The sequence below is a fragment of the Portunus trituberculatus genome, chromosome 42, assembly GCF_017591435.1.
Source record: "Portunus trituberculatus isolate SZX2019 chromosome 42, ASM1759143v1, whole genome shotgun sequence".
NCBI classification, from domain to species: Eukaryota; Metazoa; Arthropoda; class Malacostraca; order Decapoda; family Portunidae; genus Portunus; species Portunus trituberculatus.
The window spans coordinates 13750107-13769437 of NC_059296.1; the positions used below are offsets into that span (position 1 = coordinate 13750107).

At 36.6% G+C, this 19331-nt stretch overlaps 1 protein-coding gene across 2 annotated transcripts in view; it reads left to right on the forward strand.

The window, feature by feature from the left end:
* Window positions 1-19331, forward strand: part of LOC123517545 (galactosylgalactosylxylosylprotein 3-beta-glucuronosyltransferase S-like) — a 64480-nt gene that overhangs the window by 19057 nt on the left and 26092 nt on the right. Inside the window, exons 2-3 of one of the 2 annotated variants that reach the window (XM_045277713.1) lie at window positions 2635-2699; window positions 4716-4838. In XM_045277713.1, the coding sequence (XP_045133648.1) occupies window positions 2646-2699; window positions 4716-4838 (177 nt within the window). In that variant the 5' untranslated portion in view covers window positions 2635-2645. The remainder of the gene's footprint in view (window positions 1-2634; window positions 2700-4715; window positions 4839-19331) is intronic. The other variant, XM_045277714.1, reaches the window with a different exon arrangement.

Genomic DNA, 19331 nt, shown 5'->3' on the forward strand with positions numbered 1-19331 from the left:
GCCTGATCCATTTAGGCCTATATAACCTCTCTCTCTCTCTCTCTCTCTCTCTCTCTCTCTCTCTCTCTCTCTCTCTCTCTCTCTCTCTCTCTCTCTCTCTCTCTCTCTCTCTCTCTCTCTCTCTCTCTCTCTCTCTCTCTCTCTGCACTATTTAGTCTGGAAAAATGAGGGTTGAGTGTATTAATGTCATTACATATGTGTATATATGATACACCAACAAGTAAGTACATGCACATTTGTATGTATGTATGCATGTATGTACATATGCATGTATGTCAACTCCTTACTTAATGAAGTTGTTTCCCTACCTATATTTCAAACAATAGTGACATCTATCATCCTATTTTTATCGTAGTCGTTGTTAGCTACAGCTGCTTCTGACATAGCCTGGCTGGCCTGCCTGCTTGCCATCTTTATCTCCCCATTCACACCCACCTTACCATCCATCCCTTTTCCTCTCCTCCATGCTTCTCATTCACCCCCCTTCTCTCTCTCTCTCTCTCTCTCTCTCTCTCTCTCTCTCTCTCTCTCTCTCTCTCTCTCTCTCTCTCTCTCTCTCTCTCTCTCTCTCTCTCTCTCTCTTGATGTGATGAGACTTATTAAACCTGCCTAATGGAGCTGCTCATGGACTGTAATAGACATAAAATATATATCACCAATGATTTGATTTAGTGCCATTAGTATAATATTACTACTATTGTTGTAACTATCACAATTATTATTATGAGATATTATCATGATCATTATTGTTATTGTTGTTCGTGTTATAGCTATCATTGTTATTATTACATTTCTAATATCAACATGAATATTGCATTTTTACTAGTAACAATATTATTACTTTTTAGGTAAATATAAATTTACAAGCTTAGGGTCATGGATACTTAAGGAGTATAATCCTTTTGTGATTAGAAATAATGATTTATTATGTATGGAGATCTCTTCTATATAGTTGGAACTTAGTGAAGGCATTACATAATTTCCAAGTTGAAAGAAGGAAATTGGAGGCTTGTACTATTATGTAAATTACAATGGGTAAGATGGACAATGTTAGGGACAGGTAAAGGAAGGTGCAATAGAAGTAACTCATGAGAATAAGAATAGGTGTCACACTTAGCTGAATTTGGCTTATGGTCCAGACTACAGCAAAAATCGACCCAAAGTAAAGAAAACTCAGTAGTGTCAAGTTTGTCACAAACATTCGTGTGATCAACATTTAAAGGAAATTTATGTAAAACGTTACAGTAGCAGGTGCAATCAGTGAGAATTTGGCCTTCATTATTGAAAAGGATTGTGCACTTATAGGAAAATTGCCTATGTAAGGTGTGATTATGTTTGTACAGAACTTTATGTAAAACATTGATACTTATGTGAAATATAATTTTGTTTTGAAATTGATTTATTGTAATGATGTAATCAAAGCAGATTTAGTTTTTAGTGGAGCTTGTTATTATTGTTTAAGAAGGAGGTAGTATTATGGATAACCATTGGAGTTAGTGCTTATTGGATTAGTATTATTAGATCTGGAGGCATAAGGAACTATTCATCTAATTTCTTGATTCTAGAATCCATAAGCTTTTTATTACAAACTATCATATATATATATATATATATATATATATATATATATATATATATATATATATATATATATATATATATATATATATATGTATATATATACCGGTAACTCAATTTACGCGTGTTTGATTTACGCGTTTTTGTTTTAACGCGACCAAAAAAATATTAGATTTGCACGATCAGTTTGCTTATACGCGATTTGGCCCAACTGCATTTTCAAACTCTGCGCCAGACGTAATTTCAAACCGCGCGCCAGAGAGTTCCACAGCTGGCCGATAGGTGGGAGCTCCGCTCTTCTCGTGCCTCATTTGCAGTCTGTCAGCACTGAGTACAGACGGAATCTCTTCAATCTGCCTATAATTCACCAAGATGACCCCAAAACGTCCTTCATCTTCTTCTGCATGTGGGATTATTTTTGATAAGTGGATTTTTGATAAAGTGGTATAGCTCAGAGGAAGATGGTGACTGACTGTGGTGTGAGTGGTGAAGGCAGTGATGCAGTGAGTGTTGTGTTTACGTATTCTTTTTGTCGTTTTCTCTTATTATTTTTTGCTTTCTCTTATTTCTTGCTTTTCTCTTTATTTTAAATACACTCCTAGTATTTAGAATGGTATATAATAAAACATGTTAATTTAGCCAAATGAATAGAGTATTATGTACGAATCTTTTTGGACCACATCCCGCATCCCCCCTATTATCTATTGTTTCTTATGAGAATTACATGTTTGTTTTATGCGAATTTTGATATATGTGATGCCTCTTGGAACGCATCTATCGCGTAAATTGAGAGTTACCCGTATATATATATATATATATATATATATATATATATATATATATATATATATATATATATATATATATATATATATATATATGTATGTATGTATACACACATGGTGCTGTAGTGGATGAAGTGGATAAAGATGATGACAATGTAATGTTATCATCAGAGTCTATTTCAACTTTTTATTAATTTGTATAATTAATTTTGCAATGCCACTTGAAGTTGAGATTTGATAATGTAATAATTTTTCATCTATTATTTTTCAGTTCTGTCATCCATGAAATGGTTGAGTGCTTCACCCATTAACAATATGAAGATCATAACAGATAAAGTAAAACATTCTTCTCATACTGTTACATCACTCAAGCATAGACTGTTCCAGCTGCTGTCACAGAACTATTGCATGTATTGATATCTATGAGGACATTGCAAGATTGTTAAGGATAATATTCATTTTAGAAATTTAGAAACAAAAAGCATCTGGAGCATTCCTATGGGTTTTATTTGCTTCACATTTGTTTGAAATCTTGGCACATGCTTTACACTTTCACATAAGCTGAATTTTCACTACTGCACTTACATCATAGTTTGCACATGCTGTTAATGTCTATGGATGGCTTAGATGCAAGAACATGAAGGAGTTAGACTAAGATGAAAGGCATTCTTTTCAGGGACTGTTCCAGAGGAGTTTTGTTAAATAATTAAATATTCTCTAAAAACCTATGCTTAAGATGTTATGAGCAAAAATATGACTAAGAAAAATTCAGGCAACAGAGAACACCTGCCTGGTGAGAAAAATTAAGTGATGAATACAAATTAGATAAAATATTTTCTTTTCCATTCTATTCCAAGTGCACCAACAATTTTTTGAGCTTTGAATAATTTGAAGAGACACGGCTTATATACTGACAAAAATATCCATGATAGCTCTTATATTGTACGAGTCATTTGAGGAGTTGTCCAAGTCGTTTGAGTCCTCCAGCCTGTGTTGTGGCACTGCTGACACAAAGATCAGTGTTTAATTTACACTGCTGATTTGGCAAGAGTGTCTCCCTCAGCTTTCTCTCACTCTGTATCCCTCATTTCCTTTGTAGCTAATTCTACTATGGATTCTAAGGACAAGGCTGTGTCTTCCACTTCATTTAGGAAGTTAATGATGCTGTCAGTGATAAACAAAATAGGTATCTGCTAAACAGGACAATGAGGGATGTGTGAGCCATGATGAGCTCATGATGCGGTATGTGTGTGTGCACAGTATTTAATTTTGTCTTATTCCTTGCTCTCTCTCTCCATGATGATAGTGGTTAGAAGTTTTGATAATTTGTTAGTTGGTTTGATAGCACACAAACAAGTAAGAAATGCTTTGAAATACCATTAATATGTTCCAGCCTCCCTAAAAAGAGCATCCCAATTTTCTTTATTTTACATATTTTTAAGTTGAAACAGGTATTTATAAATAATAATTATTGTATAGAAACATAATAAAACATAACAAAAGAGAATATAGATAGATAACCTAATCTTATATTTATCTCAAGAGGGGTGCATTCCACCAGAAGTTGCCCTGCTGCATCCCCACTCTCACTTCCAACTGTCGATCAGCTAAAGTGTACAAATATGTCCACCCACAGAAGACTGACTGCTCTTATAATGACAAAAGAGCTCATTGACAACCCAATCTTTCTAGGTTTATGATTATGGCTTCTTCCAAAAATGGGAAAAAGAAGGGTGTTATAGGTATAGCTTATCAAGAAACGTAAAATATTTTTGCATCAAGAGAAACTAGACATCATAGCCAAGATTGAGGCTGGTGAGAAGTTCCATGAAGTAGGCAGACTTTACTCTATTAATGAATCCACAGTGCGTAACATGCTGAAATGTAAAGGTGCCATTAAGAACGCAGTGCAGGAATGATTGATATGTAGGCCCTTATGGGTGGGTCTCAAGGGTCAGTCATGTTGAGTCCCAGTCCCAATCTTATTTATAACATAGGGTTCTATTATTCTGTTAATGCGTTTTCGATATATGCGCACATTTTCTCGGTCCCTTTCCTGTGCATTAAGAGAGGACCCCTGTGTGTGTGTGTGTGTATATATATATATATATATATATATATATATATATATATATATATATATATATATATATATATATATATATATATATATATATATATATATATATATATATATATATATATATATATATATATATATATATATATACACGATATATATACACACTTTTTTTGTTCAACATTCTTACTTCCTAATAACTTGTCTGATGCATGTTTCTTTTATTCTTATAACTAGTCTGTTTCTTGTATTAAAGTTACTCATTTGGACAGGGGTGGCTGGAGTGGGTGGCAGGTGGAGAGAAAGTCTTCCAGATCTCGAATATGAGTCGGCAGAAGCGAGTCATCATGGCTGTGATCATCTTTGGCTCCTTCATGTATATTGTTTTAACCCAGGTAAAATCTGATAACAGTTCTCAATTCCACTGAGTTTTTTTGTCAAATGCTTAACTTAAATATTTTAAGTTACAAAATTTTTTCTATGCAATATATTTATTTAGCACTATGTGATGAACTTTTAAAGAGTAAGCGCACACACACACACACACACACACACACACACACACACACACACACACACACACACACACACACACACACACACACACACACACACACACACACACACACACACACACACACACACACACACACACACACACACACACACACACACACATACACACACACACAAAATAAGGGAAAAGGGGGAGGAGGAGTGCTAATAATGGTTCATGATAATATATGTGTGGAGAAAGTGCAATATGGGGATGGTATGGTGGAAATAATGGGAGTAATAATCAAAACAGGAATTGAGAAAAAAAGGAAAATCATAGTTACGTATGTGCCACCTAAGACAAATACATGGGGAACTGAGGAACATAATGATATGCAAAGAGAGATGATTAAGTGCTTAGATAATATGGTAAGAAGAGATGGAAAAATACTATTACTAGGAGACTTTAACTGGAAAAGAGTAAACTGGAGAGGGATGAAAGTAATAGGTAATGCTGGACAATTGAGTGAGGAGGTGTTACACTTGACTATGGCAAATACAATGGATCAATGAGTGGAAGAGTCAACATGGTATAGGGGGAAAGAAGAACCATTGTTGCTTGCCCTAGTATTCACAAAGAAGCCAGAGCCCCCTCCCAGCATACAATACCTTAGTCCAATGGGAAGAAGTGATCATGTAACATTAAAGTTGGAAATGCAGGAAGAGAATGGGATAAGATACAGATAAGACTAAAAAAAAAAAAGAGATTAAATTATACAAGAGCAGATTTTGAAATGCAAAGAAAATTTTTTGCTGATATTGAATGGAGGAACATTATGAATAGAAGGACAATACAGGGAAAATATGAAATATTCCTACAGAAATATAATGAAGGAATAAAGAAAAGTATACATGCTTGGTTCAATGCTAGATGTATAGAAGCTACAAAGGCAAAAGATAAACCTTGGAAGAAACTCAAAAAGCTGAGAAATGAAAACAAGATAGCAGTATAAGGATGCAAGAGAAGAATATATTAGAGTAAGGAGAGAGGAAGAAAGAAACTTTGATAAAGATGTGGTGCAAAAAAAGCAAAGATGATGCCAAGTTTTCTACAAATTTATAAATGGTAAGATGAAGAATATGGAAACAATAGAAAAAATAATCAAAGGAGGGATGACATACCAAACGACAAAGGATACAAGTGAAATAATGAATGAAATAATAAATGAAAGCTTCAAAACTGTGTTCACTGAAGAAGAGGAATGTGCAGAACCAAGCAGGAGTGCAGGAAATCATAGAGCACAAAGACGATACTGGAAGACTACTAGATAATTTGGATGTCAGAAAAGCAATGGGGCTAGATGGTGTATCAGGCTGGCCACTAAAGGAATGTAAAGAGCAGCTGTTAAATCCAATTTGGGAAATGGTTACAAGCTCTTTAAAAGAAGGGGAGAGTACCACTGGAATGGAAGAGCCAGCATAATCCCAATATTCAAAGGAGGAAAGTCAACTGAGCCATTAAATTAGACAGGTGTCACTTACAAGTGTTGTGGGGAAGATATGTGAAATTGTTATCAAAGAAAAATAGGTTCAATATCTGGAAGAACAAGTTATATCAAACAGACAATTTGGATTCAGGACAGAATGGTCATGTGTGTCGAACTTTAAGTTTTTACCCAAGAGTAATAGAAGGACTGGAGAGTAGAGATGGTTGAGTGGACACAGTATACCTGGATATAAAAAGGCTTTTGATAAAGTCCCTCATGGCAGAATACTTTGGGAGCTAGAGAGCATAGGAGGACTAACAGGAACTTTGTTAGATTGGATAAGGACAGAGATAACAACCGTGATCAAAGATACATACTCATCTTGGGGTAAAGTAACAAGTGGAGTGCCACAAGGGTCAGTGTTAGCCCCATTATGTTCCAGGTATATGTAAATGACATTCAAAATGGGGTAAACAGTTATATTAATTTGTTTGCTGATGATGCAAAATTGCTAAGAGTAATCAAAACCGAGAGGACTGTTTGCTGCTGCAGGAAGATATAAACAAAATCTACAAGTGGAGTAAGAAGTGGAAATTGGAGTTCAGTGCCAAGAAATGTCATGTAATGGAATTAGGAAAGAATAAGAGAAGACTGGTATAGAACTATCTGATGGGAGAGGAACAAATAATGAAGACTGAGGAGGAAAAAGATCTGGGAGTGATTATACAGGAAAATCTGAACCCCAAAAAACACATAAGTAATGTATTTGGATTAGCATATAAACTGTTGACTAATATTAGAGTGGCATTTCAATTCATGGACAAAGATATGATGAAAAATTATCACGAGCATATGTCCTAAGCTGGAATAGTATGCAGCAGTGTTGTGGTCACTGAGCTCAAAAAAAAGATATAAGAAGATTAGAATGGATCCAGAAGATAGGTATAAAGATAGTGCCAGAACTAAAGGACCTAACATATGAAGAAAGGCTGAAGGAAATGGGACTGCCAACCTTACAAGATAGAAGAGAATGAGGAGACCTAATACAATGTATAAAATAGTAAATGGCATTGAAATAATAGACAAGGAAGACCTGGTGCTGGTGACAGAAGAAGCTGGAAGAACAAGAGGACATGCAAAGATTAGGATGGGGCAGTGTGTGAAGGATATTGGAAAATACAGTTTTCCATATAGCGGAATGCATTGAGTGATTAAGTTGTTACAGCAATTAATGTGCATATCTTTAAAGAAAAACTGGATAAATGGAGACATGGAGACAAGACATTTTCAGCCTCGCTCGAACCTTGTACAATACTAGGTAACACACACACACACACACACACACACACACACACACACACACACACACACACACACACACACACACACGGTAGCAAAGAAAATGAGAGAGAGATGGAACAAGGTACAGTGGAGACTCAATACTCGAACTTAATTAGTTCCAAATGGTTGTTCGAGTATTAAAAAGTTCGACTATTGATACATATAAATCAGATAATTTGTTCCAATCCTAGCAAAACCTCAAGTTTATAAAAATTTCAACGTACAGTGGTGCCTTGGAATACAAACTTAATCTGTTCAAAATTTTGTTCTTACTCCAAAATGTTCTTACTCCAAAGTATGAAAATACATGTATTCTTATGGAAGAAATTATAATTCATTCCAAACCACCTCCCAAGACCAAAAATTTTTTATTTTTCACCTAATTTCTTACTTTTTGCATACTATTACTATATATACTATGACTACTATTATGCTATAACTATAAAAGATAGGAAAATAAAGCAGGAAAGTAAGCAAAATGTAATATAATGAAAATTCAACTTGTCGTGGTCAAAAACAAGCGTCGCCACATCCTCTTCATGTGACTCCATCAAGCCAGCACCACACACTCTTGTATAAGCCGATAAACTTTTCTTTGATATACTGCATTCATTATGGAAAATAAATCAGGGAAGTAAGCAAATTGTAATATGAAAATTCAACTTCATGGTCAGAAACAAGTGTCAACACATCCTCTTTAGATGACTCCATCAAGCCAGCACTATGCATTCTTATCTAAACCAATAACGAGATAAAAATAACGATTCCCATGTTGTCATGCATTATTATATGTTTCTGAACTGCTTACTTATCCATGGAAATACATGTATATCTTATATCTCACCAAAAAATACATAAAAAATGATAGAATACAGCATACTGACATAAAGTGCTCTCACCATCCTCATGCTTGGCACCCTCACACCTACAAAAACATATCCTTGTAAAATCTGATACATGTTTGGCTAAGTGTCCACCATCTTGAAAACAATGGGCCAATGACAGGCCTCGATATATGACAGATAAACTCAAGCATAAACAAACTGTGCGGCATAAAGGAGTGCACACGGTCCAGATAGGCTTCTGAAAAGCGCACTGATCATGCCTGACAGGCTGATGGGCTCTAATGTAAAAGCCACGATTGTGCCTGGTGGGCTATAAGGGTTAGGGCTTTTGATTCATGAGCTGGATACTCTCTCTTCCCCTCGAATCTTCTAGAATCTTCCATACGTTTGTCTGTATGTCTTGTGACCACATGTGCTGCTACACTAGGCAATGATCTTAATAACTAAAAAAACTTAATATTGTTATCCGCGACACTACAAAACAACAACCAAACAACTGCAAACAACAGTCCTGAGGCACTGAGGCAGTGTGGTGCCCCAGCATGCAGTCAGCTGATCACACAATTTGTTCACTGCATTTGTTATTGTTTGCACTCCAGAGCAAAATTTGTCCTCCAATGCAAAAAAAAAAATTTTTGTTTGTAATCCAAATTGTTCGTACTCAAAAGCGTTCATACTCCAAGGTACCACTGTATTTTTTTACAATTTTAATTTGTACATACCGTAAGTAAAGGCTGGTGATGGATAACTTAGAGGAGGAAGGGAGAAGGGTGGGGAGGAGGAGGGAGGTCACCGGAGGATGAGTCACCATCCATGAAAACGTCTTTTGTAACTTTTCTCCTGGTGTGATTCCTGTAAATCCACTAATGGAGTGCTGTGGCTCATTAACACTTGTACTCTCATGAGATTCCTTATTTTCATCACTACTAAGCCTCTCTGGTGTCATCATAAGTTTCTAAATGAAAAAACTACCAACAGAATGCAGAAGATTGTTGTTTATATCAAGACTACGATAGGACTAGTGATGCACACCACCATCTGGTATACCGGTATTGCAGTAATACCGGTATTACCAGTAATATGGCATCAAAATGGTACAGTGGCAGCTGCGAGAAGGGAGATGATTGAGCTTAGTATACGACCAAATTTGCGGCCGTTTGATTACCAGATATTTTCACCACTAATAAGCCTTTGGTGTTAATGTAAGTTTATAAATGAAAAAACACAGCTAGAATGCAGGAAAATGCTATTCTGATGACAGTGGCAGCACAAGTCACAACTGGTGGAGGGGGAAGGGTGGATGCCAGGGAGCCTTTGTTTACAACCACGGGTGTGGACGTTCGACTATCAGGTATTTTTTTGAGTATTAAATTGAACTTTTGCGTTCGAATATTGAAAAGTTCGAGTATTTAGATGTTCGAGTATTGAGTCTCCACTGTAGTGCTGCCAGACTTATGATGGACCAGCGGTACATTGAAACTCCTGTTGGACTAAGGAAACTAACTGAGGATATTATGGACAAAGATTTTTCTGGATTCAGGGATGAAAGAGGTAGTATGAGAAGGTTGATCAGTGTAGAAAGTGAGTTAAGGTACATGAAGGAAGTGATGTCGAGTCTAATGGACAAACAGGGCATACTGTCAATGGAAAACATAGAGCTGAAATTGAGATTGATAGAATGTGAGAAGGTCAGTGCAATCAGTCAAGGATCAAAAGAAGAGATACAAGAAATAAAGAAACAAAATGACGTACTAAAAGCCACATGCCAAGACTACGAAAATTCCTTAAGAAGCTTACAGGTTAAGGTGCAGGATGGGATTGTGGACTGGGTAGAAGGTAGATTAGGTGAAAACAAGCTGAGTGAACTATGAAATGAATGGAAGCAGGAACAGGAAGAGGAAAAAGTAAAATTTTCGGAGGTTGTAAAGAGACAAATTCAGGAAAATGCGAGTCACTGTAATTCAAGTAATTAAAGAGAAAGAAGACCTGGTGCAGGATACAGTGGATAAGAGAAAAAGCTTTGTGATTTTTGGGATGAAGGAAAGAAAAATCCAAATAACTTCAAGAGAACGTGAAGAGAAAGAATTGGCCAAATCAGTTATCAAACAAGTTCAAGACAGCACACAAGAACTAGACCAGGAGGTGGAGGAAGTGATCAGGCTAGGAAGATACAGTGAAGGGGTAGGAGACCAATGAAAGTGAGAATGAGATTCCAAATGGCAGTAGAGGAAATTATGGCTAGGAAAGGGAGGCTGGCCGATGATACTGAACACAAGGATATATGGATAAAATGAGATATGAACCTAGAAGAGAGGGAAAAGGAGAAAGTGCTAAGAAGTGAAGCTAAGGAAAAAAATGAGAAAAGGACAGAGATAGAGAAGAAGAATTTTTACTGGAGGGTTCTGGATATGAGACTAAAGAAGTGGTAGCTACGGAAGAAAGAGGAGGTCATGGAGGAGGCAAGAAATTAAGAGTGACTTATACTAATATAGATGGGTTGTTATCAAGCATGTTGGAGGTTAGGGATTATTTGAAAGAGAATAAGCTGGATGTAATGTGCATCGTTGAAACAAAACTAAGAGAGCAGATCCATGTTAACTTTAAAGAGGAGGGATATAATAGCTGGAGGAGAGACAGGAAGGATAAAGGAGGAGTGGTAATAATGGTTCATGGTATTATATGTGTGGAGGATGTGCAATTTGGAGAGGACAAAGTAGAAGTAATGGGAGTAACAATCAAAACAGAGGAATTGAAGAAGAGAAAAATTATTATACATATGTACCACCTAAGACTAATACATGGGGAACTGAATAACATAAAAATATGCAAAGAGAGGTGATTAAGTGCCTAGATAACATGATAAGAAGAAATAGAAGAATATTTTTGGTTGGAGACTTTAACTGCTAAAAAGTAAAGTGGAGAGAGATGGAAGTAATGGACAGTGCTGGGCAGTAGAGTGAGGAAGTATTACAGTTGACTATGGTTAATGCATTGGATCAGTGGGTGGAGGAGTCAACAAGGTACAAGGGGGAAGAAGAACCATCATTGCTTGACCTAGTATTCACAAAGAAACCAGAGGCCCCTCCAATCATACAATACCTTAGTCCAATGGGAAGAAGTGATCATGTGACATCAGAGAGGCAAATTCAGGAGGAAGATGGGATAGGCTTCAGAGATGACTACAAAGGAAAGAGATTAAATTATGCAAGAGCAGATTTTGAAAAATTATGGATCTATTTTGCTGATATTGAGTGGAGAAATATTATGTACAGAAAGACAGTACAAGGGAAATATGACATTCTTACAGAAATATAATTAAGGAGTAAAAAACTTGTACCTGTTTATAGAGTTAAGAAAAATATACATGCTTGGTATAATGCTAGATGCATACAAGCTAAAAAGGCAAAAGATAAAGAGTGGAAGAAACTCATAAAACAGAGAAATTACTATAACAGACGGCAGTACAAAGATGCCAGAAATGAATATATTAGAGTAAGGAGAGAGGAAGAAAGAAACTTTGAGAAAGATGTGGTGAATAAAAGCAAAGATGAACCCAAACTTTTCTACAATTTAATAAATGGCAAAACAAAGAACAAGGAAACAATTGACAAATAATTAAAGAAAGGAAGACATACCAAACAGAGAAGGAAATGTGTGAAATAATGAATGAGAGCTTCAAAACGGTGTTCACTGCAGAAGATTTCACAGAACCTAATAGGACATTGCATTGCCAAGGATTACAGGAGATCACAGTGCACAAAGAGGATATTGGAAGATTATTGGATAAGTTGGATGTCAGAAAAGCAATGGGGCCAGATGGTGTATCAGGCTGGGTGTTAAAAGAATGTAAAGAGCAACTACTGGATCCAATTTGGGAAATAATTACAAGTTCAATAAATGAAGGGAAAGTTCCACTAGAATGGAAGAGAGCCAATGTAATACCGATATTTAAAGGAGGAAAGGCAACTGAACCACTAAACTACAGACCAGTGTCACTTACAAGTGTCTTGGGAAGTTGTGTGAAATAATTATCAAAGAAAAATGGGTTAAATTTCTAGAAGAGGAGCAAGTCATATTGAACAGACAATTTGGGTTCAGGACAGGGAGGTCATGTGTATCAAACTTATTAAGCTTCTACTCGAGAGTTATTGCAGGACTTGAAAACAGAGATGGATGGGTGGACACAGTATACCTGGATATTAAAAAGGCTTTTGATAAAGTCCCTCATGGAAGACTACTTTGGAAACTAGAGAACATAGGAGGACTGCAAGGAACTTTGCTAGAATGGACAAGAGATTATTTGAAGGATAGGAAATGAGAACTGTGATCAGAGATACATACTCATCTTGGGGTAAAGTAACTAGTGGAGTGCCACAAGGGTCAGTGTTAGCCCCATTATGTTTCAGATTTATGTAAATGACATTCACATTGGGGTAAACAGTTATATAAATTTATTTGCTGATGATGCAAAGCTGCTAAGAGTTATCAAAACCAGAGAGGACTGTCTGCTGTTGCAGGAAGATATAAACAAGATCTATGAGTGGAGCAGGAAGTGGAAATTGGAGTTTAATGCCAAGAAATGTCACATAATGGAACTAGGAAAGAGTAAGATAAGACTGGTATGGAACTATTTGATGGGAGAGGAACAAATAATGAAGACTAAAGAGGAAAAAGATCTGGGAGTGATCATACAGGAAAATCTGAGCCCCGAAAAACACATAAGCAAGATATTTGGACTATCATATAAAATGTTGACTAATATAAGAGTGGCATTTCATTACATGGACAAAGATATGATGAAAAAATCATCACAAGCATGATATGTCCAAGGCTGGAATATGCAGCAGTGGTGTGGTCTCCGAGCTCTAAAAAGGATATAAGAAAATTGGAAAGGATACAGAAGATTGCTACAAAGATGGTGCCGGAATTAAAGGATCTAACATATGAAGAACGACTGAAGGAAATGGGACTGCCAACCTTACAAGATAGAAGAGATGGGGACCTAATAACAATGTACAAGATAGTCAATGGCATTGAAAAGATAGACAAAGAAGACCTGGTGCTGTTGACAGAAGATGGAAGGACAAGAGGACATGAAAAGATCAGGAAGAGGCAGTATGTGAAGGATTTTGGAAAATATAGTTTTCCACACAGAATGGTGGAAAACTGGAATGCATTGGATAATGAATTTGCTACAGCACATAATGTGCATAACTTTAAGGAAAAATTAGATAAATGGAGAGACATGGAGACAGGGCACTATGAGCCCCACTCAAACCCTGTAAAAATACAACTAGGTAAATACACACACACACACACACACACACACACACACACAACATGAGGCTGAGGAAATGGCATATCCAGGAAGATTGAATCATGGCCGCCGTGGTACAGTGGAGCCATGTGTGCTTTGGGATCTGAGGGGTCTTCAAGCGCTTGGGTTCGAATCCTGTCCACGGTCTGAGTGTAGGTTGGGCTTCCTCACTTGGGGCAACAGTTTCCTAGCGGGTGGGCTTTGAGATAGAAGGTACCATAAAATGTATCCCTTTTAGCCCATAAATTCCCGTGAAAAGCCCACATGGTATAAAAAAAAGACAAATTTTGATGGATTAAGTAAATACTTCTTGGTGTTTTATTTGGTCCGTGAAGAAATAAAAACAGAGAATTATGTATTTACAAAAGAATAGAAAATTGAAATAAACTGGTATGTTATAATGTCTGAAATACAGATATGTGGTAGTGGAGATTATGTAGTCAACAGCCACAAGAGGTATGAGGTTGTGGACAGAAATATGTAAGTAGCAGTTGGAGATATACACTTGCAACTATGACTAAATGGACAGTTCAAGTATGTGAATTGCACACATGTGACTAAGTGGGGAGATCAACTATGTGAATTGAAGCCTCCAGAACAAACGGTATCACTACACACAGTCCTGTGGTCATCTTTCCCCACAAAACAGAATTTCACACACCACGTAAAGAGGTGTAAGGTTGTAAAAAACATTGCAATATTGAAGTATACCTTCACTATGTAAATAGACTCTAAAATACCACAAATGTTTAACAGTTAAAGAACACCAGTCACTACAACATACATAAATATATTCCTAGATAAGTACAATGTACTGTATATGTTCCCATATACAGAGTAAAGGAGAGCTTGGGTTCCTCTTTAACATCTCTTTACTACATCCCTTTCAAACATTCTCTCTTCCTCCCTTCTTATTCTAACATATTAATTTCATGCCTCTTTACATTGCTTCGTATTGTCTTCATTTTTTGCCTCTAATTTTTTCCAAGCTATATCCTTACACTTCTTAGCTTTTACACATCTAGCATTATACTACATAGCACATGTAGTATAATGCTAGATGTGTAAAAGCTAAGAAGTGTAAGGATATAGCTTGGAAAAAATTAGAGGCAAAAAATGAAGACAATACGAAGCAATGTAAAGAGGCATGAAATTAATATGTTAGAATAAGAAGGGAGGAAGAGAGAATGTTTGAAAGGGATGTAGTAAAGAGATGTTAAGAGGAACCCAAGCTATTTTACAAGTAGTATATACTAAATGGAAAGATGACAAATAGAGAGACCATCAATAAGTTAATTAAGGGAGATAGGATATATGAAACAACGGAAATGAGTGAACTTATGAATGAGAGTTTTAGATTGGTATTTAATGTAGGAGATTTCATAGAACCAAACAATGAAGTGATGCAGGAAGGGTTAAGGAACATTGTGGTGCAAATAGCAAAAAAGTAGCAACTTATTAGAGAAGGTGGATGTTAGAAAAGCAATGGGGCAGGATGGAGTGCCAGGATGGACACTGAAAGAATGTAGAGAACAGCTGGTGGAACCAATTTGGGATGTGATCAACAGCTCTTTGATGGGAAGGGAGAGTACTAAGGGAGTGAAAAAGAGTGTTTATGTACAACAGAAGAAAAAACGCCAAACTCTTAAATTATCGACCTGTAGTATTGTGGAAAAGATCTGCAAACTTGTGATCAAGGAAAAATGAATGTAATACTTGGAGGAAAATTAAATTATAGATAATTTTCAATCTGATTTTATAAAAGGAAGATCATGTACAACAAATTTAAAAAGTTTCCATACAAGAGTAAGGTGCAAGGAACAGATGGATGGATCAACACAGTTTATTTGGATATCAAAAAAGCTTTGTAATTGACAGAATACCACATAAGAGACTCTTATGGAAAATAAAACACATAGGAGGAGTACAAGGAAACATCTTAAGCTGGATGAACAAGAAGAGAAATGAGAACTGGTAAGAGACACCTAATCAAGGTGGAACACTGTAACTAATGGCATAACACAAGGTTCAGTGCTGGCACCAATATATATATATATATATATATATATATATATATATATATATATATATATATATATATATATATATATATATATATATATATATATATATATATATATATATATATATATATATATATATATATATATATATATATATATATATATATATATATATATTAATGACATGAGAGTAATAAAGACCAATGAGGACTGTATGAAATTGTAAGGAGATATTGACAAGATATGGGAGTGAAGCCAAAAGTGGAAAATATAATATAATGCTAAGAAATGCTATGTGATGGAAATGAGTGAAAGTAATAGAAGATCTATGTGGGAATACAAAATTATAATGGAGAGGAAGGAAGAGATAGACCTGGGAGTGACTATACAAGACACATTGACCCAAGAAAGACATATAAATAGTTATTTAATTCAACATACAGGTAACTCGATTTACGTGATAGATGCATTCCAAGAGGCATCGTGTATATCAAAATTTGCATAAAACAAACATGTAATTCTCATAAGAAACAATAGATAATAGGGGGAATGCGGAATATGATCCAAAAAAAATTGTACAAAATACAGTAATACTCTGTGTAACGAACAGGATAGGGGGTGTCAAAGCTGTTCGTAGAGCAAAAATTTGTTTAGCGGACGTAATTTTCTCTTAGGAAATCATGGAAATAGGGGACGATGCATTGTGGGCTGGTCCCCAACATACCACATGGGTAAAAATGAAGAGAAAAAAAGAATATATATATATATATATATATATATATATATATATATATATATATATATATATATATATATATATATATATATATATATATATATATATATATATATATATATATATATATACAGGCAACCCCCTTAACGAAGGGGTTACTTTCCTAAAAAACCCTTCGTTAAGCGAAACTTCGTTAAGCGAACCAATTATAACAAGTTTAATCTCTGACTTAAACTCCCATTGAGAGTAAACAAAGCGAGAGTGCATCATAGTATAGTGAAAGGTTTAATGAAAGTAAAAATTATGAAGTTAAACATTTAGGCAGTTTAATTTAAGTCATTATAATGTACACTAACGTATGTATGTACGTAACTTTAAAATGTTGATGATCTTAAAATTATGAAGGGAGAGAGAGTGAAACGGGAAAGACACTAACCGGCAACCTGTGGAATGTAAACAAAGGGTGCATCATTGTATCACATACAAAACTTATGTACGTACCACATTTCCACAAGGCTTTCCATTTTATCCATTGTAGAGTCACGAGTTCAGGTGGTTCTTTTGGCTTGGAAGGAAGATATGGTCTCACCAACCTTCATAACAGAGTCTGCTGACTTAAAAATAATAGGGACAGTAAATGGAGTCAAGATGGTGGCGAGCAATGCTATAGTTTTCTCGCCTCTCTCGTGTCTGTGAATAATATCCAGCTTCACTTTGAGAGTAAGAGACTTCCTGGTCTTCTTAGGAATGCTAGGCCACATTGCAGGGTGTTTTGGTGGTAAGCTGAGGGAGGGAAGACAAGATGTTGCTGATGCTGTTATTGTTTTGAACGGGAGTGAGTGCTGCGCGTGTTGTCCACAAGAGGCTTGATCTTGATCTTGATTCCACAGGTGTCCCAGGATTTCTTCTAAGGCAGGCCTTAGTATCGGCAGCTCCTTGTGTATTGAAAAGCCTGTCGGCATGCGTGATACGGTGGGGCTTTCAAACTTCGAAAAAGTTACCTGGATAAAACTTCGTTAAAGTGAGTTTGGTGTTCGTTAAACGAGCATATGGTAGTAAAATGAAACCTTCGTTGTAGCGAAATTTCGTTGTGTGAACCTTCGTTAAGGTTTGTAAAAAGCTAATAGAAATTTTGTTTTGTGAACATAAATGCATATATAAGACAGTAACCTCAGAGCAACCTGATAGCAACCTTGTCACCGTCCCTCCAAGCGTTCATGGATGCCATTTCGCTGGAAGAGGTTGCTCTGACGTTGTTAAAGAATCTTGGATCCAGCTCCAAGAGCACTAGAGACAGAGGCGGGGAGCCAGCCAATCACAGCGAAGCTGCCGCGTTCGGTCCCTCACCCGGCAAATTCAAACCCAGAAAATTTGCTAAAACGGGTGTGGTTGTACGTTATGCGGACTTATGGTCTAACTTTATATAGTACCGTTAAACTGGAAATTCGTTAAACGGATGATCGTTAAGCGTAGTACACTCGACCCTTGAAACAAAGGACAAATGCATGCACGACCCTGTCCGTAGATTGCAAAAGTCCGTTCTTTGCAAAAGTACATAAAAAACTGTATAAAAGCCCAAGCTTGACCGCTACAGTACCTTCCCGAGTTTAGCGCTATCCGAGTTTCGCGATCCTCGAGTTTGGCGCTTAGTCCTAAATTCTTACCATCCTGAGTTTGGCGCTGTATCGCCCCGAGTTTCGCGCTGCTTTGACAAGTATCGGTCGCGTTTACTTCCGGGGGGCGTCACGTATGCTGCCCCAAGACTCCTGCAGTTGGCTGACTGAGCTGACCACGTGTGCACGCGTCCTTAGCCCTCTTCCACCAGCATCTTGATAGTTCTTATATGCAAGCTAATTAATTGTGATGTCAGGAAATAAAGGAGGCACTGCAGCATGTGGCTCAAGAAACCTACTTCGGCAAAGGAAGCAGGCCAGAGAGGCAGGGTAAGAAGAAAAGACTGTTAAACATGAAGGAAAAAGGCGAAGTGTTGGATAAGCTTGATGCTGGAATGGGACCTGTTGCCGTTGGAAACTTGTTCAACATTAGTGAGTCTACTGTTAGAGGAATAAGAGCGAAACGTGAGGAAATAAAACGTTTCCTGAAAGACGCCGAGGAGCTCTGTGATTCAAGTTGCTCACATCACGCATCCTACAAGCAAGTTGATGGTAACAACAGAACACTATTTGAAGAAATATATTGTTGACAAAAATGACCGAAATGTGTGCATATCTTCTGGTAAGGTAAGACAGAAGGCAAGAGAAATATATGCTGCAGTGGCACGTAAGTTAAACATTGACAATCCTCCACCTTTCTCTGCTAGTAATGGCTGGTTCTCAAGGTTCAAAAAAAGACACTCGTTCAAGAGGGCACGATGTCTGGGTGAAGCAGCAGACGCATCTACAGAAGAGGTGGAAAGTTTCATTGGTGTCTTGAAACAGATGACTGAGGACGGCGGTTACGATCTCCGTCAAATATTCAACGCCGATGAAACGAATTTGAAGGCTTTGCGCTAGCGGACCATGCCCCAGAGTGAGATTATGTGCTGTTAGAGTTCTTATTATTTCTTTTCTCTTTTTGTTCTTTTCAATAAAGTGTGTATCCCAGTTTTTTTCGTCTTAACAAGAGCATTCTTCACTGAAACTG